General features: G+C 47.3%; 1 protein-coding gene across 1 annotated transcript; it reads left to right on the top strand.

Moving 5' to 3' along the window:
• The first annotated feature begins 5,855 nt into the window (after positions 1 to 5,855).
• LOC140721380 (endogenous retrovirus group 3 member 1 Env polyprotein-like) lies at positions 5,856 to 13,563 on the top strand. The gene is made up of 2 exons (XM_073036224.1): positions 5,856 to 6,600; positions 11,046 to 13,563. The coding sequence occupies exon 2, from the start codon at positions 11,338 to 11,340 to the stop codon at positions 13,006 to 13,008; it is 1,671 nt and encodes a 556-aa protein (XP_072892325.1). The 5' UTR covers positions 5,856 to 6,600; positions 11,046 to 11,337; the 3' UTR covers positions 13,009 to 13,563.
• Positions 13,564 to 16,521: the final 2,958 nt, after the last annotated feature.

Genomic DNA, 16,521 nt, shown 5'->3' with positions numbered 1-16,521 from the left:
CAAAGGAACTCCAGAAACAAACATCTGATCCCAGACCAGAAATACTCACTCAACACCTCACAAGCCCAAACAGCTCGATCCCTGGTTCCATTTTACCTGGATCAAAAACTATGATATCCCAGGACCCAACCTCACAATCACACAGCTGAATCTGCCACTCACTGACCCTGAGAGTCTCACACATTGTCCCCACATCTCACACTGGGTTGTGCAATCTAGGATTTCACCACAACCAATGTCCAGCTGCTCGAAGAAGGACATCCATCCAGCCCCATCTGTAGAAGCACTAACCAAAGTCAAAGCCAAAACACCGACAGTTCCATTTGCCTGGAATGCCGATCACAGGATTAGAGCCCAAGCACCAACTCTCCCAGTACCCTTTGCTGCCAGTAAAATGCGGCAGTGTGTCAGCCCGTCACTGTTCATAAACTAGCACCTCCACACCAATGCACAACAGAACTGGGACCTGATGACCCTCCGGCATTCCAGCTAACAATAACCGATTCTGGAAATGACTCAGCGAGGCCAAAGGTACAAAAGAACACTTCACAATGAAGACAAGGGTTGGAAGAAAGTTTGCTGATATATAACATTGAGGAGGTGGGATACAAGGCGGACTGAGGATGACCCAGATGGTTGATGTACATCACTGAAGCAGGGTTGGGGGGTGTGAGGAGACTGGACAGAGGTTGAACAAGATGAGCAGATGGAACCAGGTGGGAGAAGGGATCAAGGACAATCACTGATGGTCCTCCAGCAACACATAGGTACTGAATGAATAGTACATACTATTGTACAAAAGATTCTAAAATAACAGAATTAACAAAAATAACAAGAACTTTGCCAGATATACTTTGACCCTCACCAGATTTTTATCAACACACCATAGGAAGTTTCCCATCCGGACACTTCACGCTTTGCATGGTAACTACTCCGCCCGTGACTGTGAGGAACGGCAGAGACCTTTGGATCCAGATCAGCACATCACAGAAACCATTCTCCCCCCTAGACTTCCCAGTCCCTCGGTAAAGCAGGCAGTGAAATCAAACATCCCCACAACCTGGGACGTTCTCCTTTCTCACCCACCCCAGTCCGGGAGGAGACACAACAGCCATAAAGCTCCAGGACAAATGTGAGGAGCCTCAGGAAACAAGGTGAGTTGGGGGAAGTTAATGGGACTCAGTGGCCAACATCAGATTTCCCAACACAACATGGAGGATGCGTGACCACTCATCTGGAGATTGTGAACATGCACAAAGAGATCGTTATATCTGCAGAAAATGGGAGGGGCAAATGAGATCACGTGACTGGTGGGGTCTAACACCCCAGGCATATTCTCCAGCTTCCCAGCACTCTGTGGAAATAAACAAACTTGCCCCTCACATCTCCTCTCACCTTAAATGTATCAGACATTTCAACCCCCAGGAAAAATACATCGTCTGTCCACTCTATCTATTCCTCTCATAATCTTACAAACATCCATCCAGTCTCACCCCAGCCTGCGCCGCTCTGGAGAAAACAACACAAGTTTGTCCAGCCTCTTGTTATAGCTCATGCCCTCTAATACAGGCAGTATCCTGGTAAACCTCTTCTGCGCCCTGTCCAAAGCCCCAACATCCTTCCGAGAATGGGGGTGACCAGAACTGTATGAAACACTCCAGATGTGGGCTAACAAGTTTTTCAAAGCTGCAACACAACTTCATGAGTTTTGAACTCAGTGCTTCAACTAATAAAGACAACCGTGCCATTTGCCTTCTTAACCACCCGATCAATCTGTGCAGTCTCTTTCAGGAACTGATGAACTTGGAGTCTAAGATCCCTCTGATCATCAACACTGCTCAGGGTTTTGCATTTAACACTGTACTGTCTCATACATTCAGGGGTGCAGTGCTACCAGAGCTCACCGGAGAGCCGCTCCGACACCTCTGTAAAAAAGTCAAAATAAACAAGCGGGGAATTTAACAGCGGCCGCATATTAAATAGAGGGAATTTTACGGAAGCGGGGGTTGGGAAGAGGGGGTGTTGGCTGGTGGGGAAAATACCATAATAACATTAGGATATTTGATCGTTTTTGGTGAAATCCTGGAGCTGTGACTGTTTTTAATTTAGGTATTTGTGATATTCCTTCTCGCTCGACCCGTTGTCCTTGGAAGCTGGGAAATACCTGCACAGAAGTGCGAGCATTTCTCCGCTCTTTCCAATGGGTACCATTGGATTCCAGGAAAGAGCTATATTAAGCAAGGAATGAACACAGAAACCCAAGTTTAAAAGTCAAAAATAATGAAAGAAAAATTCACTGCTCGCTCATCTTCATCCTGATTTTGATGAAATACACAAGCTAATCATCCAAAATCCTCTTCTACACCTGGATAAATTTAGTTTTGCTTTACAAGTCAAATGGAAAAAAAAGACATTTCTCGGCTTTAAGCTGGTTTTACGTCATTTCAACTATCATTAATAGCAGATCAACCCCTTGGCCTCGCTCCACCAACTATAGCTGATGGGAAAGAGGCTCTTTTTCTCTTTGTGTTGATGGGAAGAAGAATAATTTAGTGAGGCAATGAATGAGACAAAACACATTTCCAAACCTCCCAAATGGTTGCTCTCCTCTCGTTAACATTTATCACTTTCAAAATTCAATATTTTCTATTCATATAGATGCAATAATAATAAAGATTCAAGCTTCTTTAACTTTTTATATATTTAAAGACTAAACAGGGTCTGTATAGTTCTAACCATGTAACACCCATCATGTGAGGATATTGTGAGTATCGACACTCACAGGTACACTTCCTGTCCAACCATTTCTGCGAGAGAAACGGTACAAGGCAGAGTTGCCAACCTACCACTTTTGAGACTAATATTCAGCAATATTCCTGGCTTTAGCAATAGTTCATCAGATGTTCTTTTTTCATAGTTGATTACTTGGTTCCAATTTAGGGGCTATAAGTATAAAAAAATGAATTGCTTTATTTCTGTTATTTTTATACCTCTGAGGAACACTGCTAAGCGCTGCGGGCCCTGCCGTCTGCTCTAACTCAGTCGTATTAGTGAGGCTACATCTGTAGTGGTCCATGGATTATTCGCTAATCCTAAAGTAAATTTTTCTCACATACAACCCTTTGACTTCTAAGCAAACAAAGTTATTTTACTTGCTTGATAATTATATTCTATGATAATCAGCTAAGTGCAACCATGCAATACTTTGTCATATTATTAAATTAAGTATTATATGTTTAATTGTACCAGTTATACACTGAAATGTAGTGATAGGCTATAATCTTGTTAATATCTTAGCTATCACTATATTTCTGTGGAGCTCTAGAATTCATATATTTCTTTCATCTTGGTTTACTGCTTGACGTTACAAGAAGCCCTATATATGTCACACCCAATTTGTGTACCTGCTCATTACACGAATGGGGCAAGGAAGTTGTTCAGTACATGAAAGGAGCAGGTACACAAATTGGGTGTCACAAACTAGGGGTGATTGATAAATTCCTGGCCTAAGGTGGAAGGATTCAATTTTACAAAACCTAGCAATCTTCAATTATCTGAAACAGAAATACCACAAAAGTTATTAGTTTCAAACTTTCTGCATAATCACTCAAAGAGTTGAACTACACGTGCAGGTACCGAGAGCTGTATAACTTCAGGCCGCGAACTTATCAATCAACCAACCTCCTCCCCCCGTACAGCTCCGGCAGCTAAAAAATTGCCACTGCACCCCTGCTCCAGCCGTCCGGTAGAGCTCGGACCCGGCTCTTTCCCAATGCAACCGGCCCACATTTACACAACACCGGGATCATTCCCTACTCACCCCTGCTCGAATCAGAGAACCGCCAAACAGCTGCAGTCGGCACCGCGCATGCGTTCACAGGCGTTTCTCCGCAGCGCCACCGGTGGCCGGAGGTCTGCTAATTGTTGCCGACGGCCGGCGATCCGCACAGCGCCACCAGTGGCCGGAGATCCACACAGCGCCACCAGTGGCCGGAGATCCACACAGCGCCACCAGTGGCCGGAGATTCGCACAGCGCCACCAGTGGCCGGAGGCCGGAGGGACAACGGAGAGGAAAATCACAAACACGACAAAGTCTGCAGATCCTGGAAATCCAAAGCAACACAAACAAAATGCTGGCCAAACACAGCAGGCCGGGTAGCAACGGGAATGGAAACCGGAATGAAAATGTTTGGACACCGGGAAGTCCCGCTCGGAGCGGATAGTTCAAAGGTTAGTTTATTATTAAAGCAGATATCCATAAACAACTGAGTTTTTTTCTTCTCCAGAGAACCACGAAACAAAGAAAGAGCATGAAAGTCGTTCACAGGGAAAAATCAAACCTACCCCACCCCCCGGATCAAGAAGTACGGGATCCCAATCTTCAAACCCCAAAAACCACACCTCCCGCACAAAAGGGAACAATAATATCGACCCCCGATAAAAACACCCCTACCCCGCACAACCGCGGAGGATCCGGTGTCACCAGTGTGGAGGCGGCCGCATCGGGAGCAGCGGACACAACAGGCGATCCCGGAAGATTCACAGGTGAAGTGTCGCCTCACCTGGAAGGATGTTTGAACAATGGAGAGAGATCGACCGTCCGGCCCTTTCACTCTGATACCCCGAACTCCACAGCAAATCCGTCCAAACGAATCTGGGTGAACTTTAATGACCAATAAATATAATTCCTCTCAGCGATCAGCTGTCTGAATGATTCCCTGACTCTGAGAGGAAGGGGTATCTATGGTCCACACTGTCAGGGTGTTGAGTTTACCAGGAGACAAAGACTGCAGGGACGAGAGGTTTTCTGTTGACTAATACACTGTGTGTGGACCCCGCTGGCAATTCTGGTGTTGTGACCCGAATCGAGACAAACACCACGCTGCCCACTCCACCAACAACACGGCACAGCCGGACACATAACAGCGGACTTTACATCTCACAACACTGGATTCAGTGATGAAACCCGTGATTAATGTTGTTGTCCCACTGAAAAGTCCATTAAGGTGCTTTTAAATGCCAGCGCTCGCCCACAGGTGACGATACACAGCTCCCCCCCACGCGCCTGACGTCACACATGGGCTCCAAACACCGGGATCTGCCCTCACGTGCGCGGTGTCTTACGTCACTCACGCGCTGCTGAGCTCGAGCTTTATCGGTTTAACGGCTGGGCTAATAATCACGTGACCAGCCCCTCCCCCACCGCTGTCAACAGAGGAGTCAGGAGCTGCGCTATTCCCATTGGTGCGGAGCGATGTCAATCACAGCTTACAACCAGTCGCGGAGGCGGACAGGCCGAGTGGGCGTTACCCCGCTGAGTCCGTCTCCCGCTCAAGCGCCGACCGCCTCCTCAGTGCGGAGAAACCCTCAAAGTAAATGTCCGCTTTCTGATTTATTTCCATTTCTCTCCGAGGGAAGTTGGGGCGTTTGTGAAGCGTCTCCCGCGGCCGGAGTCTGATGTATCGCTGAGAGGTAGGAGGAGACCGCTCGGCCCGTCGGTTTGATGCCGGTTCCCCGGGGAGGGAGGGAGAGGGGGGATTTTATTGAAAGGGTAAAGATGGTGAGAGAGGGGTCGGACAAGATATTTGTCCCGGTGGGGACAGGAGGGGCTCATCTGTGGAAATGTCTGAACCCACGGTGGTGTCGAGCGGAGGGATTCACCACATCGGGGGCAAACACCGGCAGACTGTTGCCCTGCAAGCGGGGCCGATGGTCCGGGCAAAGTGACAATTATTTGGGCTTTGTTGAGATTGTACCTGGAATATGGTGTAAAATCCCGCTCCCCATACTAACACGGGTTATACAGACCAAAGAACAAACTGCCGGAGGAACTCAGTGGGTCGGGCAGTGTAAGAAGAGAAAGGGTTAAGGTTAGACTGTGCTAAGATCTAAGCTTACAAAACATATGCTGACACATTGCTAAATAAGGATATAAGATTCTTGCAAAACTGTATAGGTACAATCTGTACCTTGTGGTAATCATGAAGAACTAAAAAGGAGTCATTAAGCTAGGAGCTGAGAGCGGAGGTGGATGAAACAGATGGAGATAAGCTGTACTCTTGTGGCTAACTCCAAGGCCGATGAGTGTTTGAAAACTTGGCAGACATGGCTCTGCGGATGGCTAACTCCAAGGACAGAGGATATGAGAAAATGTGTATGTGACCCCCGAAATGTACAAGCTGTGGGGAGGGGGAGAGTGGAGCTGACTATGAATAATTGTAGGAATGATACAGCAACTGAGGGACACGTGATAACCTACTTGAAACTGTATAAAAGGAAATGAAATGTAATGCTCTGGGCTCAATACTGCTGGAGCAGTTTTGGGTCCGACTCTGCAGACTCGTGAAAAATAAAGCTTTGCCGCTTTGCAGTTTGCTGAGACTCATGGTGTAGAGTTATTTCTGACAGCTGGGGGCTCGTCCGGGATCCCCACTCCGGTCGTGGAGGGCGAGAGGAAGGACATCGGAGAAGGTGCACCCTGCCGAGTTCGGCAGTCCCTGATTCCTTGCTCGTCGTCTGAAACGGCTTGAGCGAGTGAGATCCGGACAGCGCAAGGCGGCAAAGCAGGGAGGAAAGGAGACGGTTCTACGGCACACCGGGTAAGTGAGACTAGCTAACTGAGATCTAGGTGGGTGTGACCGGGTAAACTAGGTGTGACGACACCTAGAGTAAAAAGAACCGGGCCGGGAAGGGAATAATGGGAGGGGGAAGCTCAAAGGAAGAGGAGCCGGAGAGTTCGGGTTTGTTCCCGAAGGTACCTCCTGATAGCCCCCTCGGTAGAATGTTTGCAGGATGGGGATATGGACGAACAAAGGGAAAGCAGAAAAAGAGAATGGTAGAATATTGCAAATCATGGTCCAAACAGCCAATAAAAGGGTCCTCGGTATGGTGGCCACCATTTGGGTCAGATGAGGATTGGGTTAGACAGGCCTTAAACATATATGTAAACTCTAAACCAAATGTGAGAGAGGAAGAAAATGAGTATGCCTCTTGCTGGGTTCCCGGACCAGGAGACTCCGCAAGAAGTTTTAAACTAGAAACTAAAACTAAGGAGGAAGAGCCTCCTTGGGAAGTGTTGAATCATCTACCTCCCCCTTATGTTCCCCGGCCCCAGCAGCCCGAACAAGCTGCCAGTGCTCCGCATCCGGATGATCCGCAACGGCAGGCGGAAGAGGAGAGAGAGAAAGGAGAAGGGGAATGCCGGGGAACCTAAGTTTCCCCTGTTAAACCCGAACTGGGATAAGCAGACCGGAGAAGGTCAAGGAAACATGAGAGACATGAGGGAATTCCTGATAAAAGGAATAAGACAAGCGGTCCCCAAGGGTCATAACTTCACTAAGGCGTTCGGAAGCCACCAGAACCCCGATGAGACCCCAACTGACTTCCTGGATAGAATTCGGAAAAATATGCAACAATATGCGGGGGTAGACCCGGAGACAGAGGTGGGACAACAGCTAATTAGGGTAGAATTTGTATCGAAAGCCTGGCCAGACATTCGGAAGAAACTAGAAAAGATAGAGGACTGGAATTCAAAACCCTTGAGCGAATTACTGCGAGAAGCACAGAAGGTGTTTGTAAGAAGAGACGAGGAGAAACAGAAAAATACCGCTAGGATAATGGTTCAGACAGTACAGCAAGTAACCACAGAAAACAGGGAAAAGAGGGGAACGTGGTCAGACCGAGGCAATGGCCAAGAACCAGGAAGGAAAACGCGAAGGACTCTAAGATGCTTCCACTGTAACGAGGAAGGACATTTTAAACGGGAATGTCCTAAGTATCGGCGAGAGGTCAGGTCATATGCCATGATGGAGGACGAAGACTAGGGGGGTCGGGGGTTCCTACCCTTGGGGAGAAGAAACTATCGACAGGAACCCCTGGTAAATCTGAAATTAGGTCCCCAAGGGTCAGATACAACCTTTATGGTAGATTCGGGTGCTGAAAGATCCAGTGTAATCCAGATACCTCCCGGCGCCCGAACAGGGACAAGAGTAATGAAGGTATCCGGCATCGGAGGAAAAACGATACGTACCCATTGTGGACAATGTGGAAGTCGGATATGAAGATAGGGCAACCAGGCAAGACCTTCTCCTGCTGCCCTCCGCAGGATTTAACCTATTAGGAAGGGACCTGCAAGTGCAACTGGGCATTGGAACAGTGCCGAACAATGGAGAAATAATAGTAAAATTATTCGCATTAAAAGAAGAGGACGACCAGAAAATAGAGCCCGAGGTGTGGTATAGAGAGGGAAATAGGGGAGGATTGAACATCAGCCCTCTACAGATCACCTTGCTACCGGACGGTCGCCCAGTAAGGAGGAAGCAGTATCCCATTGCGATGGAAGGAAGAAAAGGGCTGCAGCCGGTAATTGAAGGGCTGATCGCAGATGGACTGCTGGAAGAATGTATGTCGCCATATAATACTCCCATCCTCCCGGTGCGAAAACCGGACGGGACTTATCGGATGGTACAAGACCTGCGGGGTCTAAATGCAGTAGTCCAGACCCGATACCCGGTAGTACCCAACCCGTACACCCTGATGAGTAAAATCTCCCCTGACCATGAATGGTTCAGTGTAATAGATCTAAAAGATGCTTTCTGGAGTTGCCCGCTAGAAGAAAGCAGTCGGGACATGTTTGCGTTTGAATGGGAAAATCCTACAACAGGGCGGAAAAGACAACTCAGATGGACGGTCCTGCCGCAAGGATTCACTGAGTCACCTAACCTATTCGGGCAGGTCTTGGAGCAAGTACTAGCGGAATTCCAATGTGCTCCGGAGAACCAACTGCTACAGTATGTGGATGATTTATTACTATCCGGGCCAACACAGAAAGGGGTGCAGGAAGATACCATCAGATTACTGAACTTCCTAGGGAAAAAGGGGCTACGGGTCTCCAAGAAAAAGTTACAATTCGTGGAAAAGGAAGTAAGGTATCTGGGACACCGGGTCAGTAAGGGACAGCGAAGCATTACCCCAGAAAGGATAGCTGGAATAACAGGGATGTCGCTACCTCGTACCAAGAAGGAGATACGACAGTTCCTGGGGTTAGTGGGGTATTGTCGAATCTGGATTGAGAATTATACTCCCCTGGTGAAATTTCTGTATGATAAACTCGGGCAAGATGAGCAAACAGTAAAATGGACAAAGGAAGAGGAGCAAAAATTCAACTATATCAAGGGGCAATTAATCCGTGCTCCGGTGTTAGTCTTGCCAGCCCTGGAAAAACCATTCCAGCTGTACGTCAACAATGCCGAAGGAATGGCCCAAGGGGTACTCACCCAACTAAGAGGAGGAAAGCGGCAACCCGTGGCTTTCCTGTCAAAAATGTTAGACCCGGTATCGCGTGGATGGCCCACCTGTATCCAAGCAGTGGCAGCGACAGCGGTATTGGTAGAGGAAGCCCGGAAACTAACCTTTGGAGGGAAGATCACAGTGCATTCTCCCCACTCGGTCAGCACCCTACTAGCCCAGAAGGCACATCGGTGGCTCACTGACTCCCGCATTCTAAAGTACGAAACTATACTGATGACCGGAGAAGACCTAAACTTCGCAAAGGATTCCAGTTGCAACCCAGCCCAGTTCCTCTATGGAGGACTAGAAGAAAAGGAGTCAGAACACGACTGTATTGAATTGCTGGACTTGCAAACAAAGAGCCGGGAGGACTTACAGGAAGTTCCCCTGGGAGAAGGACAGGAATTGTATATAGATGGATCCTCACGATGTATTGATGGAGTACGGCACAGCGGATATGCCATCATTGACGGAGAGACTGAAAGAATAGTGGAGTCCGGGAGATTACCGGGAAACTGGTCGGCCCAGTCATGCGAATTATACGCACTCCAGAGGGCTCTGAGGATATTGGAGAAGAGGATCGGAACAATATACACTGACTCTAAGTACGCCTATGGGATAGTACATACCTTTGGGAAGATATGGAAAGAAAGAGGACTGATAACGGCCAGAGGAAAGGGACTGGCACACGAGCAAATGATAAGTATGACATTGGAAGCCCTGGCCCTACCAACTGAGATTGCGGTAGTACATGTACCCGGACACCAAAAAGGATCAACACCTGAAGCAGTAGGGAACCGTCTAGCCGATGGGGAGGCCAAACGAGCAGCCGTTGAAGACCCGATCCAACTCCTGACCTTGATACCAGTGAGGGAAGGACTTACTAAACAACCTATGTTTACCCAAATAGAGATTGATAGCATGAACCAACTAGGAGCCCGAAAAGACACTGATGGTAAATGGACGGTCCCGGATGGGAGACAGGTACTAAATAAGGAAGTAACCCGCAACATCCTCCAACAGTTGCACCATCAAACCCACTGGGGAGTACAGGCCATGTGCGACACAATTCTGAGGGACTATGTATGCAAAGGAATATACACACTGGCCCAGCAAGAGATAACTGGATGTCCGACGTGCCAGCGGATAAACAAGAAAGTGATGCGATCCACTCCAAGAGGTGGCCAGCCACTGGCCATGAGACCGTTCCATAGAGTCCAGATCGACTTTACCGAACTACCCTCAGTGCAGAGATGGAAGTACCTGTTAGTAATAGTGGATCATTTTACCCACTGGGTGGAAGCATACCCGACCACAAAGGCCGATGCGCCTACAGTAGCCCGAATACTACTAGAAAACATAATCCCCAGATATGGGATCATGGGGTCCATAGACTCGGACAGAGGGACACACTTTGCCTCCAAGACGCACCAGTTGATTTGTGATGCATTAAGTATCCAATGGAAATACCATACCCCGTGGCATCCCCAGAGTTCGGGACGGGTGGAAAGGATGAACAGTACCTTAAAGGCGCAATTGACCAAATTAATGCTAGAAACCAAGTTACCCTGGACTAAGTGTCTCCCCATCGCCCTGTTAAGAATCCGAACAGCACCCAGGAAGGATATAGGAATCTCCCCCTATGAAATGCTGTTTGGACTCCCGTATTGGAATAAGGTAGAAGGGTACCCCACGCTACAAGGGGGTGATATTTTTATAAGGAACTATTTACTGGCACTATCTCGTTCCTTTGCAGAACTGCGGAAGAAGGGTCTCTTGGCCCAGACTCCGCCGCTCGACTTTGCTTTACATCAGATCGTGCCTGGAGATTGGGTTCTGGTACGGACCTGGAAGCCGGAGAAGTTACAACCACAGTGGGAAGGCCCTTTCCAGGTCCTGTTAACCACCGAGGCGGCCGTACGAACAAAAGAGAAAGGGTGGACCCACGCATCCAGAATAAAGGGACCAGTTAAGCCTGAGGGACACACGGAGTGGACCTGTGTTCCCAGTGAAGAACCGTTGGTGGTGAAACTGAAAAGGCAACAAAAATGAACTCAATGTGGACTGTTACATTATTGACTGTAATATATTTAATTCTGTATGTGGGAAAAATAGAAGGGAAATGTGACAAGTGTAGGAACCGAGTTTTGGAGAAAGGAAAAGAACGACCCGGGGCCCTTGTGTCACATTCACATGTAAATGACCAATGTTATGGAAAAGAAAAAGAGGAATGTGAAGAGGGAGGAATAAAATATACCCTGAGAAAGAACAGGGGATACCCCGGTGGATCAGTGAGAGAAGAAAAAGGAGAAGGGAGAAGTTGGAGTGTACGAGAAAGTACATGCCCTGAGACAGAATGGATATGTGAAAGGAAAGAAAAAGGAAGGGCAGAGTTTGGTGGAGTCAGAGAAGAATGGGGAACCTATGGAAAAACAAGACCGGAAATGAAGGAAAACCTGTTTATAGACTTAGCAACTCGAATAGCTACAAGTTTAAATGTAAGTGACTGTTGGGTTTGTGGGGGACCCCACATGAGCGAGCAATGGCCATGGATAGGTGAGAGTTTGAGTGTGTGGGAGCTATTGGCTCATGATTGGGATAAGAAAAGGACTGGGAGGACGCAAGAATGGAAGTTAACAAACTATCCGGAAGGACAAGTATGTGTAGAAAGAAAAGGGAAGGTGAAAGTAGGAGAGAGCCCATGTCAGAGTATAAAGTTGGCTAAAACAAAAAATAATGCCACTTGGTGGCCCGAGGAGCCGACTTGGTACATAACTAAAGGGGCAAAGGACAATTGTACGGCTATGGGAAACAATTCGGGAATCTGGAATTGCAGTGGGCATAACCCGTACGAAGGAATTCCCAGTGTTTGGAAAGCCTGGCGGAAAGCAAAGAAAGGAGGATTTGTCCCAGAAGGTCTGTTCTGGATTTGTGGGAATCAGGCATACACCAAATTGCCGAAAGGATGGGGAGGAGTTTGTTTCTTAGGCCTTATAAGGCCAGAGTTCTTCCTCCTACCCCAGGATGAAGATAGGGAATTGGGAATCAAGTTATTTGACTCACTGAGAAGGGAGAAGCGGGAGATAAAGGTGGGAGAATGGGGCGACGAGTGGCCTCCAGCACGCATCATTGAATATTACGGACCAGCAACTTGGGCCCAGGATGGGTCATGGGGTTACCGAACCCCGGTATATATGTTAAATCGAATAATACGCCTACAAGCTGTAGTAGAGGTGATCACCAACCAAACCGCATTGGCTCTGGAATTGCTGGCTGAGCAGCAAAGCCAGATGAGAACAGCCATATACCAAAATCGATTAGCATTGGATTACCTATTGGCCTCCGAGGGAGGGGTCTGTGGAAAGTTCAATCTGACAAACTGTTGCCTAAAGATAAATGATAATGGAAAGGCAGTGTTGAAAATATCTGACAAAATTCGGAAGTTGGCCCATGTGCCAGTACAAACTTGGAGATCCTTAGGGAACCTGAGTTGGCTGGATAGTCTGCTGGGAGGAAGCTGGTGGCGAATAGCCCTGTTAATATTAGGCGGAATACTCATAATGATAATCATATTACCATGCTTAATACCCTGCTTGAGAGCATTAATAACGCGAGTAGTAGTACAGGTAATGCAGCCAGGGAACCCAGCTGACCCGGCTAAAATGCTGTTGCAACGAGGCAGGGAACTGAAAGAGTGGAATCCCTGGACAAATCCTTAGCACACTCTAAAAAGAAAAAGGGTGGAATTGTAAGAAGAGAAAGGGTTAAGGTTAGACTGTGCTAAGATCTAAGCTTACAAAACATATGCTGACACATTGCTAAATAAGGATATAAGATTCTTGCAAAACTGTATAGGTACAATCTGTACCTTGTGGTAATCATGAAGAACTAAAAAGGAGTCATTAAGCTAGGAGCTGAGAGCGGAGGTGGATGAAACAGATGGAGATAAGCTGTACTCTTGTGGCTAACTCCAAGGCCGATGAGTGTTTGAAAACTTGGCAGACATGGCTCTGCGGATGGCTAACTCCAAGGACAGAGGATATGAGAAAATGTGTATGTGACCCCCGAAATGTACAAGCTGTGGGGAGGGGGAGAGTGGAGCTGACTATGAATAATTGTAGGAATGATACAGCAACTGAGGGACACGTGATAACCTACTTGAAACTGTATAAAAGGAAATGAAATGTAATGCTCTGGGCTCAATACTGCTGGAGCAGTTTTGGGTCCGACTCTGCAGACTCGTGAAAAATAAAGCTTTGCCGCTTTGCAGTTTGCTGAGACTCATGGTGTAGAGTTATTTCTGACAGGCAGCATCTGTGGAGGGAAATGGACCGTCAACATTTCGGGCCGAGACCCTCCCTCTGTACTGAGTGTGGACGGGAAATAGTCAGAGAAAAGAGGTGAGGGGTGGGGATGGGGCAAGAGCTGGGGAGTGAGAGGTGGATCCAGGTGAGGGGGGAGGTGGGAAGGTGGAAATAGTGACAGGGGTGGGAGGTGAGTGGTTGGGGCAACACGGGGCTGCAGAAGATGGAAATTAATTCCATAGAGGATGAACAAAGAGGTTAGAGAGTATTTGTTACAGAGAGTGCAATGAAGATTCACCAGACTGATCCCTGGAGTGGTGGGGTCATCATATGAAGAAAGATGAAATGCGATAACCCTTTCATTTAGAGAATCGAGGACTGATAGGTGAACATATTGAAATGCACAACATCATTACCGGCTGAACCAGGGATCCCAGTCTCTGAAACAGGGATGGACGGTCCGAGACTTAGATGAGGGTAAATGTCTCCATTCCGAGGGTGGTGAATGTCTTTAAATCCCCACCACAGAAGGCGGTGAAGACTCGGTGATCGTCCCCACATAAAACAGAGGCCGGCAGATGTGTGGGGACCGAAGGGATCGAGGAAATGAGGATCGGACAGAAACATGTGGCTGAGAAGGGAGAGCAGCCGCCATCTTGCTGATGGTTAGAGGGGCTGAATGGCCTCCTGCTGTTTCTCACGATGTTTCAGTGTTCCTGTCCAGCAAGGCTCCAGAGGAATGTGAATAGAAATTAGTGTTTATAAACACAGAACTGATATAAATGAAATGTGAATATTTCCTGATTTGGTCTAAATTATGTTTTGGACCGAGATGGGAATTGAGCCGGTGACTCTGTGACCTGGAGGTGGAGGGAAAGGGATCGGGGAAGATATGGTGAGCAAAAATAATCATGTATCTGGGGTCAATATGGAGTAATGTGGAGAATGCGGCGGATGGGTCGGGCAGTGTGTGAGGGGAGAGGAGCAGAGTCACCGGTTCAGGAGGGAGACGCTCCACCCGTCACCTGAACCCGTTTCCTGTTCACATTTTTTCTGCAGATCTGCAGCATCTGTGGGTCACTGCTCTACGTGTCCGTGTAGCTTCACCTTTCCCCGTTCAGACAAGTCAGTGAGATCCGGATCTGTCACGTCCTCTCGCTGTGGGTGGACAATGTTTTTTTCTCTGCAACAGTTTCTGCATGTTTCACTCCACTGTTTTGAGGTGCTGAAGTGCAGCCGATGTTTCTGGGTGGCTGACCCGTTTATGTGAGAATTTAGCCTTTTCTATTTATCTGAGCTTCTCATAAATGTGTAAAATTTAGTTCAGCTTCACCTCAGAATTTCCAAACCAACACCCAGTCAGTCAAATTGCTCCACACAATTAAAATAGCTTATTACATTTTTTTTCCATTTTTGTACTATATATATGTATATTCTTATTTTAAATCACAATTGTTAAAATCTTTTGTTATGAATTAGGATCTACTGCTGCCACAGGGACAACGAATTTCATGACATATGCTGGTGCTATCAAACCTGATTCTGATATGATATGGGAGACCCACCACCGGTCAACTGATCCCAGTTACTGCAGATCGTAATGTGAGATTGAAGCATTTTCCATATATTTGCTTTCCTCAGAAATGACAACAGTTCAGTTTCCTTCTGAGGTTCCAAAGCAGAAGCTCAGTCTGTCTAATATTTCCACACAATTAAAATCGGAAATTTGTTTATTATCATCATGTACTGAGCTACAATGAAAATCCTGCCTGATGTACCATCCACACAGATGGATACATTACAACGGTACATTGAGCTGATATACGACAAAACAATAACTGTAACAAAGCATTATTGCTGCAGAGAAAGTGCAGTGCAGATAGACATATGGTGCAGGGTCACGTCGAGTTACATTGTGAGGTCGAGTCCATTTTATCATTCATTTGGCTTATAACTGTAGACAGGAAGCCGTCCTTCAGCCTGGTGTTACGCACTTTAAGGCTTTTGTATCTCTCCGCCAATGTGGGAGCGGGTTTGCAGCAAGAATGTCCAGGTTATGAGGGTCTTTGTGTACATGGCCTGCTTTTCCGAGGGAGGGGAAGTGTAGGGAGAGTCCATGGAGTGGAGGCTTGTTTCTCTGATGTTCTCTGCTCTCCAAAGTTCTCTGCAGTTCCTTGCAGTCATGGGCAGAGCAGTAGCCAGACGAAGGTGAGAAGTATCGACAAGGAGCTCAGAGACCTCGGCCTTCACCCTGCCTTGTGTAGCTGGATCCTGGACTTCCTGTCAGATCGCCGGCAGGTGGTAACAGTGGGCTCCATCTCCTCTGTCTCTCTGACCCTCAGCACACATAACCCACAGGGTTGTCTCTTTGGCCCTCTCCTTTACTCTCTGTGCACCCATGACTTGTGTTGCCACCCACAGCTCCAATCTGCTATTTAAATTTGCTGACAGCACTACATTGATTGGCCTAATTTGAAATACTGATAACAATCAATCAAATGCCTTCTGACAAGGCTCGGTCCAAACAAACTTTTCACCCTTCTTCAGGAGATTGGTCAGAGGAAGAGCAATAGCAGCAAAGTTCTTACAGAACTTACGATAAGATCAATCCATTCCCAGAAACCTTCTAAGAGCCTTCTTAGCAGTCAAAATAGGAACTTGAGAAATTGCCTGGACTTTTGCCCGAACAAGAGCCAACTTGCTTTGACCTACAACATAGCCAAGACAGGTCACACTGGCATGGCCAAATTCACTCTTAGCCAAGTTAACTGTAAGGTTGTCCTAGGAAAGCCTGTCAAATAGCTTTTCTACTGCAGAGATATGCTCTTCCCAAGTGCCACTCCCTGTAACTAAGTCATCAATATAGGTATCTGTGTGTTCTAACCCTCGAATTACAAAATCAGTCATTCTCTGGGATGTTCCTGGAGC

Source organism: Hemitrygon akajei, unplaced genomic scaffold (assembly GCF_048418815.1).
Source record: "Hemitrygon akajei unplaced genomic scaffold, sHemAka1.3 Scf000054, whole genome shotgun sequence".
Taxonomy (NCBI): Eukaryota; Metazoa; Chordata; class Chondrichthyes; order Myliobatiformes; family Dasyatidae; genus Hemitrygon; species Hemitrygon akajei.
This window is presented reverse-complemented; position numbering and strand designations above follow the sequence as displayed.